Here is an 18,801-nt window from a genome sequence, read left to right as displayed (position 1 = left end):
CATATTTATAATAAAATAATTTGTGCCTGTTAAAGGACCCCCTCATTTTAAATTTATATTGAATTTTTTGCTACTTTAGAAGCCACTTTGAATCTTTAGATACTATAACTGCTTATATCAGTTTCTCAAAATAACATGAATATCTAACTGGCTGTCATGTGTAAGCCGTCAGTCTTAGCAGGCATTGGCCTGACGGTCTGTGGAATTACTGGCCTGTGCCTCTCCAGCAAGAAGAGAGAGGCGCATGGTGGTAATCTTGCCAGAATCTCTACCAGTCGCCTGTCGTCATGAGCTTGACACTTATGTGATTAGAGGATGAGAATCAGTCCAGCTAGCATCATGAAACAAAAGTAGATTAAGGATTATTCCTTATATCTGAAGAACTTTGAACCTTACTTACATTTCTTGATATGTTTCTTCAGTTGATTTTATGAAGACACATAATGTGCATTAAATATTTCCCTCAGATTACTTCTCCTTGATGCTTCTCTTGGATAAATAATACACAAATAAATAATTTTAAATTTTAGTATCTAAATGATGGCCCTTTTGTGGTTAGTAACTCTGCTGATCCAGATTTGATTGAGCATCAGACATGATTTCTCCCAGTGTCAGGAGCTAAAACAGTTTAGACCCATTAAAACTTTTCACCTGCCACACTGCAACTAGTCACTCCAAAAGGGTTTGTGAGTTTGAAAGTAACAGGTAGACATACTTCAGTTTTTTAATACCCAAATTGTGTTCTTACTTTCAGATGTCCTCAAGGAACTTGTGCTTTTGAGTCCCCATGACTTTCTTCATACTCTGGTTCCATTTCTACAACACAACCATTGTACTTACCATCACAGTAACATACCAAGTATGTATTCATCTAGCCCAGTCCTTGAATATGGTTGGCATTTAATCTTTCTGCACACTGAAACATGGAGATTTATTTTTTCCATTTATTCTTATTGTACACTTTTAATGTCTTAGTGTCTCTTGGACCTTATTTCCCTTGTCGAGAAAATATCAAGCTAATAGGAGGGAAAAGCAATATTCGGCCTCCGCGCCCTGAACTCAATATGTGCCTCTTGCCCACAATGGTGGAAACCAGTAAGGTATGTTGGGATGCCAGGAAAACCATGTTTATATAGTACACAATAATTTGGAATTTCCCCTCTGGCAGTTAAGAGTATATTAGACTTAAATGACCATTTTGTGGATCCTAAAAAGATTAGACTCATTTGGACTTTTCCTTATAGTGCTCTGAAATGTTGGTTTAATATTTGCAAAATCAACAGTAAGCACAAGTAGTAAGTTTTTTTTTCCCCCCTTAAAAATATCTTAATGGAAAACCTTATTAGTGTTTGTTACTAGGCCAAATTATAACTGGGTCATATATATCTAAACCTGAAAAGTCAAGTTAGGTACTTACTGCTGTTTAAATTCACCACAAAATCAATGACTTCTCTTACTGACCTTTAATTATAATCCTTTGACCTAAGCTTTGTATCACAATTGATAGATTTATCATCATTTGTAGTCTGACTTTGTCCTCTAATGCTTATTCTAAAAATAATACTAATTTTAAATTATGGAGAGAAGGTACAGGATAATTTGTTTTAGTTTCAACATTTTTTAAACAATTTTCCCACTTATCTTTTTTCACCCCACTTTATTCACACTCTCCCTTGCCCACTATCTTTGTATCTTAAATATATTTGAGTTTTTATAAGATAAACTATAAAAAATAATTAACCCTATAGTAACCATTACAAAAATAATTTGGAATTTATTTCAAAAATAAAATTTAATTTATTCTTCTTGATTATATGTCTATAGAGTTAAAAGTGTCACATTTTAAAATCTTACAGTAATTTTACTTTATTAAAGTATGTAGAAATAATGGGTAATTTTAATTGACAGCATTTGCACACTGAAAATAAACTTGTGACAATTAAGATCTTAATAACCTTACTAGAAACTTGGAAATTAAAACTAGATTCTTATAGATATTAAATATTTAATCAGCTTTTTAGTTAAATTTATTACATTTGCACAAAATATGCTCTTTAATTTATTATACAATTTAAGTGCAACCATTTTATCATCTTTAACCTTCAGGGCAAAGATGACGTTTATGATCGTATGCTGCTAGACTACTTCTTTTCTTATCATCAATTCATCCATCTATTATGCCGAGTTTCAATCAACTGTGAAAAATTTACTGAAACATTAGTTAAGCTGAGTAAGTATAAAAGATGAGCAGTAAATTCCACTGAATTATTTTAAGTCCCTAGCCATTCAGGAAGGGGAGGAAAAAATTGAGACAATCCTTTTTTTATTTTTTTAAAGTGAATGTTTAAAAATATTAATTATTCTTGGGAACATTTTTATTTTTATTAAGAAAACACCAACTTACTGGTTTCCATTGAATAGATCTGCCCAGAGTTTCAGCTGGCCTATACAGGAGTGTGGAGTAGGGCTGCTCACTTTTGTACATAGAAGCCCATATCCTCCTCCATCTGCCCAGCAGAATTTAAAAACAAAAACTGTTCTGCTTAGGGAGACAGGCTTATTTCCCCAGCCCTGATCTTGAGGGTAAGTTGAGATCTATAGTGCCAGCTGTGCTTTGGAGCTGGTAACACCAAGAGCAAGCTGACTGGGCTTGCTAGGGTGAAGCAGAGGTGCATATATGAGTAAATTAGGAGGTAAGTCTCATAAAATAGAGAGATGAGTAGAAAGGGAAATTTGAAAAGGAATATGTGAGAAATAGAAAACAAAACCATCAGTGAATTATTAGGGAGAAGAAAATGCCAATTAATAAGTAATATTGTCTTTCCAAGGATGTGCCTGAGAGCTGTTAGAGAATGCTCCCTTTGGGTGACATTTTTTAGCTGATAAATCTTTGGAAGACATGTAGCCCTCCTCAGATGTCCCCTATCTCAGGACCTCCAGAGTTCCCAGGATCTGTGGGTCTTGCTTCTTTAGGGATGGTCCAGGATCCTTTTCAGTGTTTTGTAGTTTTCAGAGCATGGGAAATAAAATACTCATGGAATTATCACGCAGGTCAAGAAATAGAATGTTACCATACCCTAGAAGTCCCCTTGTGTTCCTTCTCAATCACAACCTCTTCCTTTCTGTGGAAAAGGTTTTGATCCATTATAGGTAGGGCAAAAGATGTGAACCTATTTTAGGTTTCATTATCCAAGAAGGCAGTGGTAACAGCTGTCAGGGATAATTTCTCTTCAGAAAAACCATCTTATTGGTAAGTGATTAGAGCATCTTCAGATTTGAAAGGCTGTTTCTTCCACCTGTTATCATTAGCTGAATATATATATAGCTGAGGTGCCAACATGGTGATGGGAGGGGTGAGGATATAGATTGGCCATTTTGTGATTGCACATTTGGGTTGTGGCACTTGGTAAAAAGCTAAAATGTAGCAGCAGTAGTGATCAGATGTAAAAGAATATCCAGGAGTTCTAGTAACACAGCCTTGTTCCCAGATAAAGAGGGACTTATAAAGATGCTGACCTTAAAAAAAGTTCTTGGTAATTGTGTTCATATGGTTTATACCAAAAATAATGTGAGGAGCTATTTTAGCTACTTCAACAGCTCTGACCAAATAATGAATGCTCTTTCCTGTTTGGAACTGTTTCTTAACAACACACATATACAGTTTCAGGGACATTATATATGGAGGGAAGCAGGAGGAGGGAGGAAAAGGACAACTCACTTAGACACATTAGCTGAATCAACTTTCTTAATATTTTACTAGAGGCCCGGTGCACGAAATTTGTGCACGGGGGTGGGGGGCGCGTCCCTCAGCCCAGCTTGCACCCTCTACAATCTGGGACCCCTTGGGTGATGTCTGACTGCCCTCTCACAATCTGGGACTGCTGGCTTCTAACCACTCACCTGCCTGCCTACCTGATTGCCCCTAACTGCTTCTGCCTGCCAGCCTGATTACCCCCTAAACACTCCCCTGCCAGTCTGATTAACACCTAACTATTTTCCTGCCGGCCTGCTCGCCCCCAACTGCCCTCCCCTGACGGCCTGGTTGCCTCCAACTGCCCTCCCCTGCTGGCCAGATCTCACCCCCAACTGCCCTCCTCTGCCGGCAAATTTGGTTCTGATTGGTCGGTTTCTATGCCAGTCAGCGTCAAAAGCTCTGCCTCCTAGGCAGCCATTAGCTCCTCACAGTTCACCCAGATTTGGTTCTGATTGGTCGGTTTCTGTGCCAGTCAGAGTCTCTAGGCCTATCAGCGGGGTCTGATCAGAAAGGCGGGGCTGATCAGCACAGCCCCGGTGGAGGCATGGAGAGAAAGGGAGGCACCGCTGCTGGCCAGGCCCGGAGCAAAAGAGAGAGGCAAGTGCTGATCAACAGCTGCCACATAAGCTACGGATCAGACCCTGCTTCTCTCTTCAGGTCTCTCTTCAGGTCTCTCTCCAGGCCTGATTCACGGCCCCCTCAGCAGTCAGTGCTGGGTCACCATGCCTGCAGCCACAGCAGTCAGTGCTAGGTTGCCATGGCAACCCAGCACTAACTGTAGGACTGACTTCCGGTTGGTCAAGCCTCCGGTCATTGTGGATGTGATGGACCCAGGGTTTTTATATATTAGGATACTCTTATCACTGTTAAAACCATGAAGCACTGTTGATGCTGCCTTATATTTCTCTACATATGCACTATTATATAGAACTTTTTACAAGGATGGAAATATTCTCCAACTGCATCACCATGCATAATATGATAGCCACTAGTCATATGTGAGTGTTGGGAATTTGAAGTGTGACTAAGGAACTGATTTTTTTTTTTATTTTAACCAAGTTAAATTTAAAGAGCCGGATGTGGCTGGTGGCAACTGTATTAGAATAGCACATTGGCTGGCCCGAGTGCAGTGGTGTCTTACAACTAATTGATCACAGCCAGTTACTGATTTCTTTGTTCCTTCTCCACTCTCACTGCTTCACTTGACTAGCCTAAAATAAAAAAGAATAGTACAACTCTAGATAGAAACCAAAGCCTTCACAAATTGAGCAGGATAGAAATTTTTCATGGTTGTATTTTATTTAATGCAGAAAGTTGGATATGAACTAAAAACATTGCTTTCCTGATGCCTCTTATAAATGGAGAGATTATGTCTCAGTGTTTGAAGGCAACTACTCCTTCCAGCTGACATAATTATTTCCAGGGAGAGGCACCTAGGAAAGAACTTGAACAAGCAAAGACCATATTAATGATGGTAATGGGAAGCAGAGAGTTGATGAGTTTTCATTTGTATAATTGCTTCAAAAAATTATAACAACAAGGAGAGGAAAGGGTAAGTTTAAATTGGTTGTGTTCTTAATCATTTGAGTCTTGAGATTAGGGTGGTCCAAGGGCTAGAGTATTGTGACCAGCCATAGATGGGATTGTCTCAAGGCTGATAGTGGATTGCAAGTCATTTTCAGTTTTGAGTTAAAGTCTTTGTGGTAATTTTCACGTGGGTAACTGAGCAGATTTTAAGATTATTAGGGGAATAAAAGGAATTATGTAGTAACTGTAGATTAGAATTGCAGGGGATAGAGTTAAAAGTACTAAATGGTAAACAAAGGGAGGAGGGTGGAAGTACTTTTGAAGTGAGGGGACAGTTAGGTATGGGGTTAGGAGAGACAGAAGTGGGAAGAGAATTCAGGAAGGGTGAACAAGCTGTTGACTGCCATGTGAAATAACAGTGTGTCTGAAACCACAGTATTTTGATACTTTAACCCTTTGCACTCGCTTGCTTTTTTCTCGAGCTGCTACCGATGCTAACCGTGTCGAGTCACACTTGACATCCGAGTGCAAAAGGTTAATATAGAAGATTTAGCTAGAAAAGTTCTGACAAAGGGACTGGCACTATTGATTTCTAAATACTTAACTAAAGATACAGTAGTTTTGTTTTCTTTTTTAGTATTTACTAAATATGTAGTTCACAATTAAAAACAATATCAGGTACACATCATGTCACAGCCTCCTACCACTTTTATTCACTTATTGTTTATCCCTTTTCTGCATAAAAACAGCAAGTATGGGTTTATTTTTCCCCCCCTTTCTTACATAAAAGTAAGCTATAATGATTAAAACCATGTGATGCAGATATGGAAGTACACAGGCAGGACAGTGGGAAAAAGGCTCAAAAACAAATATAAGGATATACGAGGACACATCAGATCAATGGTGCATGGGTGGTATTGAGATAGTCATCTGGTAAAAGGCGGGGAGCCTTGAATACCTGCTTCATGCCTTAGACCAGTGGTTCTCAACCTTTCTAATGCCGCGACCCTTTAATACAGTTTCTCGTGTTGTGGTGACCCCCAACCATAAAATTATTTTCGTTGCTACTTCATAACTGTAATTTTGCTGCTGTTATGAATCTTAATGTAAATATCTGTGTTTTCCGATGGTCTTAGGCAACCCTGCTAGTGGTTCTCAACCTGTGGGTCACGACCCACAGGTTGAGAACCGCTGCTGTAGAGCCTAAGACCATCGGAAAACACAGATATTTACATTAAGATTCATAACAGCAGCAAAATTACAGTTATGAAGTAGCAACGAAAATAATTTTATGGTTGGGGGTCACCACAACACGAGGAACTGTATTAAAGGGTCGCGGCATTAGAAAGGTTGAGAACCACTGCCTTAGACCAAAATATATTACGGGAGGATCAATGATTTAATTGTGAAGAGTAAAATCATAGAAATGTTAGAGATTATATAGATGCCACCTTGAGATTTGAAAGACTCTGGAAACAAAACCCAGAAATAATAAGAAATTGAAAATTTTGTCTACATAAAAATAAAAGATACTATATATTTAGAAATGCCATAAATTGAATGAAAATACAAAGAAATAATGGGAAAAATATTTGCATTCGTAACAGATAAATGGCTAGTATTGCCAAATAACAAAGAGTGTTTAGGATTCAGTATGATGGTAAAGAATCCTCTCTAATAAAATGGTAATATGCTAATTAACCATCACTCTGCTACATAAGCCACGCCCACCATCCAATCAGGGCGAGTATGCAAATTAACCCCAATCCAAGATGGCTACAGCCACAGAGAGCAAGGTTTCCCAGGTAACAGAGCAAGCCAAGCTTCCCATAGCCGTTGCAGGCCTAAGCCTCCACTCAAGCTACAAAGTTTCAGTTATAGAAGGTAAACAAATTGAAACAAATGGCGGCAGAATGGAGCTTGAGAGAGCAGGCCAGGGTTGCCGGCGGCAACAGGGGAAGCAAAGCTTTCCGCACACCCTGGCCTGGCTCACCCGCTTAAGGCTGCAAAGTTTCAATTGTAGAAGGTGAATTAACTGCCACAGAAATGGCTGCCGGAGCCCCAGGCTTGGCTCCGCTGCAGGCTACAAAGTTTCAATTGTAGAAGGAAAATAAATTCCAGATACCAGGGCCTCCCCTTGGGTTGCCAGGAGGCGTGGCCGGCCTGCAAACCACCACAGGCCCCTCGCTCAGGCCGCCCCACACCCCAAGGGAACCCCCACCCTTATCAGTGACACCCTTCAGGGCAAACCAGCTGGCCCCCACCCGTGCACCAGGCCTCTATCCTATCTAATAAAAGAGTAATATACAGATTGATCATCACTGCAACACACAATATAGCTGCCCCCATGTGGTCAAAGATCCTGCCCCCATGTGGACACAAGATGGCCACTACAAGATGGCCAGCAGGAGAGGGCAGTTGGGAGGCACCCGGCCTGCAAGGGAGGGCAGTTGGGAGGCACCCGGCCTGCAAGGGAGGGCAGTTGGGAGGGACCAGGCTTGCAAGGGAGGGCAGTTGGAGGTGATCAACCCTGCAGGAGAGGGCAGTTAGGGGTGACCAGGCTGGCAGAGGAGGGAAGTTGGGGGCAAACAGGCTGGCAGGGGAGCAGTTAAGCATCAACCAGGCTGGCAGCGGAGTGGTTAGGGGGTGATCAGGCTGGCAGGCAGAAGCGGTTAGGGGCAATCAGGAAGGCAGGCAGGCAAGCAGTTGGGAGCCAGCAGTCCTGGATTGTGAGAGGGATGTCCGACTGCCCGTTTAGGCCCGATCCCACCAGGATCGGGCCTAAACGGGCAGTCGGACATCCCTCCAGGAGTCCCAGATTGGAGAGGGTACAGGCTGGGCTGAGGGACAACCCCCCGCCGTGCACGAATTTCGTGCACCGGGCTTCTAGTATAAAATAAAATAAACAAAGACCGTGAATAGGCAGTGTACACACGCACGCATGCACAGTACATATGAAAAGTTGTCCGAACTTCATAAATAAAGAAAGCAAATAACAATTTCTCTTTTTTCTACTATGAGTTAAAGTTTAGATAATACGCATGTTTGGGGGGAAAAGAACTTACAAAGGGGTCGGTTTGGAGAGGCAATTTGGCATTATCAACTTAGATCTAGAAATCCAACTTGACTCCTAAGTATGTACAACAATATACATAAGATGTTTATTTTCACTTAGTTTGTACTAAGTGAAAATTGGAAACAACCCAATGTCCCTTAATAGGAGCTTAGTTAAGTAAACCAAAGTTTAGCCTTTAAAATAAAAAGATGGGAATTGACTGTGGATTATGTGAAAAAAATAAATTGGAAAACTATGCAGAGAATGTGACATTTTTTAACATTTTTTTAAACTGATTTTTTTTTTTTTTCAAGAGAGGAGGGGAGACAATGGGGGTAGGGGAAAGGGAGAGGGAGAAGGAAAGAGAGGAACATCAATTGGCTACCTCCTGCATGTCAACCAACTGAGCCACGCTGGCCTGGGCTGACTACATTCTCATTTTAAAAGGGAGAAAATCGCTCAGTAAATGCAAAAAAAAAAATTAACACCTATAGAGGATTATGTTCTAATTGTATATGGATAAAATTATGGGGTGTTTTTATTTTCTAGGTTGAATATCTGTAAAGGTTTAAATTATTTGTAATGATCATGCGATGGTTTTGTATTTGGGAAACAAAAAAAGTTTAATATAGAAAACTGGTACTACAAATTCTAATACCATTTTTTAGATACTGTATAGTTTATGCAGAATTAACAAGATGCTCAAGTAGAATTAAACTTAATTACAAATCCCTAGACTTCATAATTTAGTTAAATAATCTTCAGAGACAAAACAAGAATTTATCACCTTTATTATTTAACATTAGAGGCCCGTTGCACGATATTCATGTAAGAATAGGCCTTCCTTCCCCTGGCTTCACTCCCATCTGCCCGGGAGCCGGCAAGTCCCCACTCTCCGGTGGCCAGGGAGCCAGCACGTCCCCGCTCCCGGCCTGCCTGGGAGCCTGCAAGTCTTCGCTTCTGTCTGGAGCACCGCTCCAGTAGCTCCCTCCACTGCCCCCCTTCCCCTCATAGCAGGCGTCAGGCCCCTCCATCTTTGTTGGGTTAATTTGCATACTCACTCTTATTGGCTGTGGGTGTAGTGGAGTGATGGTTAATTTGCATGTTTCTCTTTTATTAGGTAAGATTGTTTTGGAAAGTGTGCTTAATGCATTAATAACCAGAAGTAAAAATAGATTTTCTTAAAGTAACATTATGATGTTACTAGAAAATCCATAATCTTCAAATCTCTAGAATTAAAAAATGGTTATAGTTGGTAAAAGTAAACATGTTAAAATTTCAAATTATAAAAAGCACAGCACTGGCTCATGCTTAACCTTTTTGTGATGTCAAGGTGGTATTTGATTAGAGAAGCAACTGGTTAGCTGTTTCTGAAAAGGTACTTCAGAACAGGGCCAATCATTTAGTGCAGATTAGAGCCAGCATTTACTAATCCACCGAATGCAAATGAATCCCTTTATCCTAGACTAATACATGGTAATTGTATTTAATAGACATATTTATAATTCTACTTGTTATACCAATTTGTTGATTTACATAGAAAAAAACTGGCACAGGTAGGACGAGCAGATTTTTTTCCAGTAACCTACAAAGGAAGCTGAATAGACAACAGTAGGTTACTTAGTGGTTTGAAGTCATAACAAGGGGAATTAGAAGCATCATATGTGTGATAACCTTAGGCTAAGATGTCTTGGTGATTCAGTTTCACGGTGGAGCATTGAAACTGAATTGTGGGCCTTTCATCCATTGGCTAAAGCTGTCACTTCCCATGGATAATGCTGGGATATGATAAATACTTCTATAAAAACTAGACAAAGAATCCTCCCTTAATTCAGATAGGAGTAACCCTAACTGGTAAATATACATATGAAACATTTTATCCTCACAGCAATCATCTCAACTACCATTTTACCTACAAAAGCAGTTTTAAGGTTTTTCTTTTAATAACACACCAGCAGCTGCTATGGTATAAGTGTTACTGATGAAGAAAAGATATGTTGCAACAGTTTTTGATTATTGTATATTAGTTCCTTTGTAAGTGGGGGATAAAGAAATATAAGTGTATAGAAGCCAGAAGGTTTTTGGCCTGCCCATCCTGTTTTACTGAGACAAAGCTCGGATGTGTGCCTAAGAACTTGGGCGATTGCGTCACGCTGTGCTTTCTACCCAGTAAGTGAAGATTCCCCACAAGTACCGGAGGAGTGTGTGGAGTAGGATGGTATCGGTGTCTACCTTGAGTCCCAGAGCCAGGAGGTCCTGATCCTCAGTGTTCTGTGAAAATGCTAGAAAGAAATGGAAACTCTTGCTCTGAAGGAATGCCCTTCCTTCCAAAGGAGGTGCCACTCGGAAAGGGAGTAGGTGGGACTATGAAAGGGGGTCCTTAGCGTGCCGTGGGTGTGTTTTCCGGAGTGCCGTGTACAAGATGGCCTAGGTAAAACCATGTTTATGTTAAATACGCGTGGGTCTGACTGTATTACAAATATACATACCTACTACATCAAACCCATGATTTAGAATCAGATAAATCCAGGGTAGACACAAACATATCGTTCACTGGCTTTTGGGATGAACCTGAGCAGATTACATAATCTCTGAGCATAATTTCCTCATCCAAAAAAGGGAACAAAAATGAGAATAATGCCTCCAAATTGAAAAGTGTGATTATCTGACATACCTAGCGCAGTAGAATGTCAGTATGTGTTTATTCTTCACTTGTAAAATATACTTGTATCAGAATATCACTTTAAGTGACCTAGATTATAGAAGACCTCCATGGGGTTTTTTTGTTTGTTTTGGTAGTGCTGGCTTTTTGGTAGTTATGGAAAATAGGATTAAAGATTGTTTTACTTTGAGGGAGAAAAAAAGAATAAAGACCAGAGAAATATAAACTGAATTCTACAGTCTGCTTTCCCTAAGAAGGTTTATATCAGTGCAACCTTTAGTTGAGGGGTTGGCAAACTTTCTGCAAAGGGCTGGATATTAAATATTTTAGATTTGCAGGCCGTATGTGGTCTCTGTCACATATTCTTTGTTTGCCTGTTTATTACACTCCTTTAAAAATGTGAAAACTCATTTTAGCTTACATGGCCATACAAAAACAGGCTGTGGGCCACAGTTTGCCAGCTCCTGCTCTACTTTTATGGGTAATTATGATGCTGGGATATGGGTTATAGATACTCTGTTCCAACAGTTGACGACATGCCCTTGTTTGCTTATGTATATTAGATAAAAGAGAAGATGGACTTTCCGTGGATCTTTATAAAGGGATTAATCTTGACAGGAAAGTAAATGGGTTTACCCACAAAAGGGAGTTGAGGCATCTTTGGATGACTAAATTGGGTGACTGATCTGACTTCCCTTTCTAAAATTTTCTCAAATCCTTGGTCTAATCCAGGGGTTGGCAAACAGCCTGCATGCTGCTTGTTTTTGTATAACCAATGAGCTACCTTCAAGCTTAGAAAGGTTTTTGCTTGTTAGGTAGTTTTAAAAACCCCACTAGATTCTGAATAGTTTGTGACACACGAGATTTAAATTTCAGGGTTCTCTTTTTTATTTATTTATTTATTTATTTATTTATTTATTTATTTATTTTAAATAAATCTTTATTGTTCAGATTATTACAATTGTTTCTCCTTCTCCCCCCCCCCATATCTCCCCTCCTCCCAGTTCCCACCCTTCCCTCTGCCCTTACCTCCCCCTCTCACTATCCTTATCCATAGGTGTATGATATTGTCCAGTCTCTTCCCGTACCCCCCACACAGACACCCCCTTCCCCTGAGAATTATCAATCCACTCCCATTCTATGCCCCTGATTCTATTATGTTCATCAGTCTATTCTGTTCTTCAGATTTTTAATTCACTTGACTTTTAGATTCACTTGTTGATAGGTATGTATTTGTTGTTCATAATTTTTATCTTTACTTTTTTCTTCTTTTTCCTCCTTTTAAATAATACCTTTCAGCATTTCATGTAATACTGGTTTGGTGGTGATGAATTCCTTTAGCTTTTTCTTATCTGTGAAGCTCTTTATCTACCCTTCAATTCTGAATGATAACTTTGCTGGGTAGAGTAGTCTTGGTTGTAGGTTCTTGCTATTCATCACTTTGAATATTTCTTGCCACTCCCTTCTGGCCTGCATAGTTTCTGTTGAGAAATCAGCTGAAAATCGTATGGGTGCTCCCTTGTAAGTAAATAACTGTTTTTCTCTTGCTGCTTGTAAGATTCTCTCTTTGTCCTTTGCCCTTGGCATTTTAATTATGATGTGTCTTGGTGTGGTCCTCTTTGGATTCCTTTTGTTTGGGGTTCTGTGTGCTTCCTGGACTTGTAAGTCTATTTCTTTTACCAGGTGGGAGAAGTTTTCAGTCATTATTTCTTCAAATAGGTTTTCAGTGTCTTGCTCTCTCTCTTCTTCTGGCACCCCAAAAATTCGGATGCTGGTACGCTTGAAGTTGTCCCAGAGGCTTCTTACACTATCTTCTACTTTCTGAATTCTCTTCTTTTCTTGCTTTTCTGGAGGCGTGTCCTTTGCCTCTTTGTATTCCAAATCTTTGACTTGATTCTTGCATTCCTCTAGTCTGCTGCTGGGTCTCTGTATATTTTTTATTTCAGTCAGTGTATGTTTCATTTCTAGTTGGACCTTTTTCATATCCTCGAGGGTCTCATGAAATTTATCGGCTTTTTCCATGAAATTCTTGAAAAACCTTATAACCGTGGTTTTGAACTCTATGTCCAGTCATTTGTTCTCCTCCATTTCTTTTGTTTGGGATCTGTTTCCTTGCCTCCTTATTTTCATTTTTGCTGCTTCCCTGAGTTGGTAGGGTAGCTTTGTGTCCTATTGTGTCCTATTGGTTCAACAGGTCAGCCTCCCAGTTACCTGAGGTGGACACTCTTGGTGCACCCCTTTTTAGACTGTGTGTACAGCCTTGTTGTAGTTAAGTCTTGATTGTTGTTGGTGTCACTGGGAGGAATTGACCTCCAGGCCAATTGGCTGTGAGGACCCGCTGTGTCTATAAAGGAAGAATTGCTGTGCTGGAGACACGTTTATGGGCTGGGACTTGTTGCAGTAGGGCTTTGGCGCTCACTGAGTCTGCCTCTTGAATGTGTCCCTTATGCGAGTGGTTGAAATCTGGTGTCATCTCACACCAACCACTAGATGCCCTCGTTTCTGGATCTCCAATGGGGTGCAGGTCAGCTACTGTCTGAGGCTACTCAGCAGGAGTTACAGCAAAAACTGCAGTTTTCTCCTCTTTGTTTGTGTGGTTTTGGAGCAGTCTGACTGGAGCTGCAGTTTATTAGGTTAAGCTGCCACAGGGCAGGCCATTTATATGCAAAAGCTGCTGTTTGGAGCCTGGGCGGGTTTGTAGAATGTGCGGGGCGGGTCTCAGGGCGTCACTAGGCTAGGGCGTGGCAAACAGCAATGGCTGCTAGTCTGCCTTTTCTGCCTTTCCCGTTTCCAAGTCCCTGCGTCCCGTGCTCCAGCGCAGTAAACACTGATTGCTGGGCGCACCTCTGCAAGAAAGTCACTCTCACTTTCCGACACGATGGCCGAGAATCCAGCTTCTCCCCATAGGTGTCTGGGTCCCCCGCGCGTCCCCAGAAACTGGATTTCAGAGTGATCGGGAGCTTATCTCCCTTCGGGTTGGAAAAAAAGCCGCGCATCCCATCGCCCGCCACCAGCCAGATTCACGTGCCTCCCTACCTCAGCCCTTCCACGTTTGTTCTTTCTTTTTCCTTCTTAGTTGTAAATCTACCATTCAGCCAGCTTTCCTTTGGTTCTGGGTGGTAGACGCTTTGTCTTTTAGTTGTATTTTTGAAATTGTTATTTAGTTGTTTAACTTTGCCGCCATCTTGGTTCCTCCCTAAATTTCAGGGTTCTTAAAGTTTTATTGAAAGACAGCCACACCCATTCATTTAGTGTTATCTGTGATGCCTTCACACTACTCTGCCAAGTTGAGTAGTTGTAACAGATCAGATCATATGGCCACAAAGACTAAAATATTTACTGTTTAGCCCTTTACAGAAAAGTTTGCTCACTTTAGGTCTAATTTATAATTTTTTTTTTAAATGGAGGAGATAGCTTTTATTGTATTTCTCCTTCTCCATGATTATACTTTGCCTAGGGGTGGAAGAGTGGAGGATGGGAAATTGACTTCAACTATGGTATCGAAATTTCTGTGGTTTGAGAGGTGGGAGGGCAAGAAGGTAGGGGAATGGATTTCTTAAAGATGTACTTGACATCTGAACAGGCAAGAAGAGGAAAGGTTAGAACAGAGGTTCCAAATAGGATGCTGACATACAGCTAGGTATGGTCTATCCAAAAGATCCTGGGAACAAGGCTAGAAGCTGTTAGAGCAGTGTTTACCTAAATCTACCATGAAGATAATTCTCCCTATCTTTAGAGAAATAAGGTAAAAGAGGAAGTAACGATGTTATCTAATTCTGAATATCTTTTTGATCTTAGGAAATCTCGAGTGCGTGGGTGCACACATCTACCTTGCAGTCTAGCTGTTGCATAAAAATTCTCTAATAGGTAGAGTGGTCCAAGAAACTTTAGAACCACTTGGCAGTAACCTTTATTAAATTTTCCCAAATAAAGTTCCAGTACTCACTCAAAAAGCAGAATTGGTTTAAGTTGCCTCAGAATCCTTCTGAGAATGAGGTGTGGGACATTAAAAAATTCAAAGTGTACTGCATTCTAAATTATATGGTTAAAACATTGGAATGAATTCTTCCCTTTGAATATTTTATATATTTCTAAAACATAGAAAATATGCATAGTTATGACTAGAGATAGCTATTATATAATGCACCTGCATTGCAGTTCAATACCTCATTAGTGCAATTTATAACCTATTCTGATTTCTTTTCAAATATTAGGTATCCTAGTTGCCTATGAAGGTTTGCCACTTCATCTTGCACTGTTCCCCAAACTTTGGACTGAGCTATGCCAGACTCAGGTAAAGAAAATTAGTTTTAGATTATTTGGTCTTTAATCTCATATGACCCAGGTGGTCAGTAATTTTAGGAACAATGTGTTGAAAGCTGGCTGGACACTGAGGATATTTTAGAATCTTGGTAAGTAAAATATGATTAACGGAAATAATAGCTATTAAGCATTGGGCATTTAGTTGCTCTTTGAAATTTTTGACTTTGGTAGATTTGTATTACAGGATATTTCAGATAAGCTGTTAATAATTGAATTCCTCATTTGTAGGTCAATATCAATAGTTGTGGTAAAAATCCGAAACAGGGAGGTACTAGGGGAAGAAGACATGTCACTTCTTGCTCTCTGCCCTGCCCCCATTTGTCTCTTGCTCCCCTCCACCATTCCTGTTCCCTCCACCATTCCAAAAGCTCTAGCAGAAACTGCTTCAGCAATCTGCCCTTTACCTCTTGCTTATCTGTTACCTCTGAGTAGTTTTCAAATCGGATGCACTTGTTTTCTTATCAGTAATCTCATAAAGAACAGGAAACACTGTGCCCTTAAGTATCTGAGAGCCAACCTCTTAAAGTGGGCACCTAAATAACTCTTGTTAAATTGTGGCGGGAGAATGTCCTGCAGCAGGGAGAAACCAGATTGGTCCGAAGGTTGGGCTCATTCCTTAGGTCAGGCAAAAAGGATCCCCACTCTTTTAGACCCTGAAAAAGGTACTATTTTCCTGCCTGATTGCATCTGCTCATTTCCAGAGAAAGAGATGAGTTTAACTTTCCTTTGGCAAAAACCTTTTATCCACATTATAGTATCTCAATTACTTTGAGCTTGGTCCAGCCTCCTGCCCAGGCATACTGCTCTGTATATTCTCATAATGGATCTGTGTCAGGTACTGTAATAGTTGTTCCTCTGTCTCCTTGTCCTATACTCTGAGCTCCTCAAGTGCAGAGACTTTATTTGTCACCTCTGTTCCCTGAAGAAATGTCATTTTGTTTTCTACAGTAGGAATCTTTAAAAGGCTAGACACATTGATCACATGGTTTAGTACTTTGTAGACAGTCAGAAAATGACTTGCTGGTTGATTTTTTAGCTGAGTGGTCTATTAAGTAAATTAAAGCAGATCAGATCTCTGCTTTTTTCCTTCCCTGTTGCTGATCTTTCTTCTTGATTTGGATGGTTGCTTCGCGTGTGTGTTGTGTTGGGAAGGGCTGTATTCTGCCACTTCCTACTGCTTCTCTATTGCTCTGTACTCTACTACTCTATTTGGCTTCCCCCCACCTCCCAGAATTCTCCATCCCCCAACTGCCAAAACCAATCCAACTGAGGCTTCCTGAGTCCCTGCCAGCAATCCTGTGCGAGAACCACAGGCAGAGGCAGAGGCTGTGTGTGACTGGGAGAATAAGGCAGCTTTTCCTGACACCAAAAATCTGAGGACATGGATCCTGGTCCTACTTGACTAATTTTGGGGTGACCTTGAGTATTTTACTTACTAGTTACTACAGTTACTTACTGTAATAAAACCTGTAAGTGTATAATGTACATACTATCCAAACTTTTGTCCTATTTTTAAAAGTCTGTTTTGCTTCCATATAAATGATCTGTTATTAAAACACACATAAGTTATCTAGGGAATATATCTACTTAAAGACATACTACTTATGATTAAGAGCCATGACCATTTGAAAACAGGAAAACCAAATTTTAGTGAAATTTCCATATATTGGGAACCACTGAGATAATTAGGAAGAGGTTTGCTGTTTACCTTCGAAATGTTTATGGGGGGGGGGGGGGGAGTTTTAACAAATTACTACTAATGAGATCATACAGCAAAAGTTTTAACTCATTTTCAGAATACATTTAAGTCCTAAAATTAATTGGTCCCCTAAAAAACATTCTATTTGACCAGTCCTTTAATTTTCTTAAAGCTAGATAATAAAAGCATTATTTGAAAGGAAATATTTGTTCAGTTTTGCCAAACTTTTTACAAGTCTCTTCTGTTAGCACTCACCCATGTAGTCCAGGTTAGTAATATTTTAACTGATTGGGAGGACAGTTGCTGTAACTGAAAGTTTAGACGGAGTTACAAGTGTTTTTCCAGCCGGATGCACAGACTCATGTACCTCATAAGCAGTATGTTTAAGGTTTACAGTGATTTCAGTGCTCACCCATCAGTACTTCTTCTCCCCACTTTAGTCTGCCCTGTCAAAAAATTGCATCAAGCTTTTGTGTGAAGATCCTGTTTTTGCAGAATATATAAAATGTATCCTAATGGATGAAAGAACTTTCCTAAACAACAACATTGTCTACACATTCATGACTCATTTTCTTCTAAAGGTATGTTGTACTTTGAAAACTCAATGTTACTTCCAGTTAGTTAATGGTTGTGTTTCCATTATATTGGTCTTTTGGAGATTTTTTTAATCCCTTTTTTTTTAGGTTCAAGGTCAAGTGTTTTCTGAAGCAAACTGTGCCAATTTGATTAGCACCCTTATTACAAACTTGATAAATCAGTATCAGAACCTGCAATCTGATTTCACCAACCGAATTGAAATGTCCAAAGCAAGTGCTGCATTAAATGGGGTAAGAACTGTGGAAGGGAGCAGTCATGTACTTCAGAACTTCCTTAAATCAACTCTAAATTTGGTCTTACTGTGATTTTATTATGCCTTTATTATTCAAACTCTAGAAGTCAAATATGAAAAACTAATCAGTTTTAAAAATTTGTTCACTATGCCTTTTATGTATATAACACTTTGAAATATATATTTTTAAATTTTTAGCGAGAGGAATACTAATTTGAGAACAAATCACTGATTGCCTCCTAGATGTCCCCTAATGGGGATCAAGCCTGCAACGGGGAAGGTGCCCTGAGCAGGAATCAAACCGGCAACCTTTCAGTGTGCACAGGACGACACCCAGTTGAGCCACACTGGCCAGGGTGCACACACTTTGACTACCTTAGAAGACATGAGCTAATGTCATTAAATGCCTAAGGCAGTATGACCCCTAAAAGACATTTCCTTTATCTCTACTTGTTTACATTAGATTAATCCCTAAATTTCTCACAGATCAGTCAGGGTTTTTTTAAATTCCTATATAAGTTCTATTTTTCTTCCCCCATTTTCAGAAAACACTATTTGAGTCTCTGGTCTGACTTTTTAAATGATGTGATGTATAAAATAATGGTATTAGTTACTTAGGACTGATGAAATATAGTATCATAACATTGGCTTTCTAGTTGCAGCATTCTTCTAAAAATGCCAGAGAAGCCAGGGTAGATTCCTGGGAATGTAAATGTGTGCATTGAACTGTGAACAAAGTGTTTCAGATGTTGGCTTTAGAATTTGAAATGTTCGTGTACGGGTTGTTGTAGGACCTACGGGCACTTGCTTTGCTCCTGTCGGTACACACTCCCAAACAGTTAAACCCCGCTCTGATTCCAACTCTGCAAGAGCTTTTGAGCAAATGCAGGACTTGTCTGCAGCAGAGAAACTCACTCCAAGAGCAAGAAGCCAAAGAAAGAAAAACTAAAGG

General features: G+C 40.0%; 1 protein-coding gene across 5 annotated transcripts in view; it reads left to right on the top strand.

The window, feature by feature from the left end:
- USP34 (ubiquitin specific peptidase 34) overlaps positions 1–18,801 on the top strand; it is a 239,468-nt gene that overhangs the window by 219,240 nt on the left and 1,427 nt on the right. For 4 of the 5 annotated variants that reach the window (XM_079792020.1, XM_079792024.1, XM_079792021.1 and 1 more), the window contains 7 exons: positions 755–859; positions 976–1,100; positions 2,107–2,230; positions 15,213–15,292; positions 17,461–17,601; positions 17,704–17,847; positions 18,641–18,800. In XM_079792020.1, coding sequence (XP_079648146.1) covers positions 755–859; positions 976–1,100; positions 2,107–2,230; positions 15,213–15,292; positions 17,461–17,601; positions 17,704–17,847; positions 18,641–18,800 — 879 coding nt within the window. The remainder of the gene's footprint in view (positions 1–754; positions 860–975; positions 1,101–2,106; positions 2,231–15,212; positions 15,293–17,460; positions 17,602–17,703; positions 17,848–18,640; position 18,801) is intronic. The other variant, XM_079792022.1, reaches the window with a different exon arrangement.

This window comes from Cnephaeus nilssonii (assembly GCF_951640355.1).
Source record: "Cnephaeus nilssonii genome assembly, chromosome: 15".
In the NCBI taxonomy this organism is placed as follows: Eukaryota; Metazoa; Chordata; class Mammalia; order Chiroptera; family Vespertilionidae; genus Cnephaeus; species Cnephaeus nilssonii.
The sequence above is the reverse complement of the archived record's forward strand: the minus strand, read 5'-3'. Positions and strand labels throughout refer to the sequence as shown.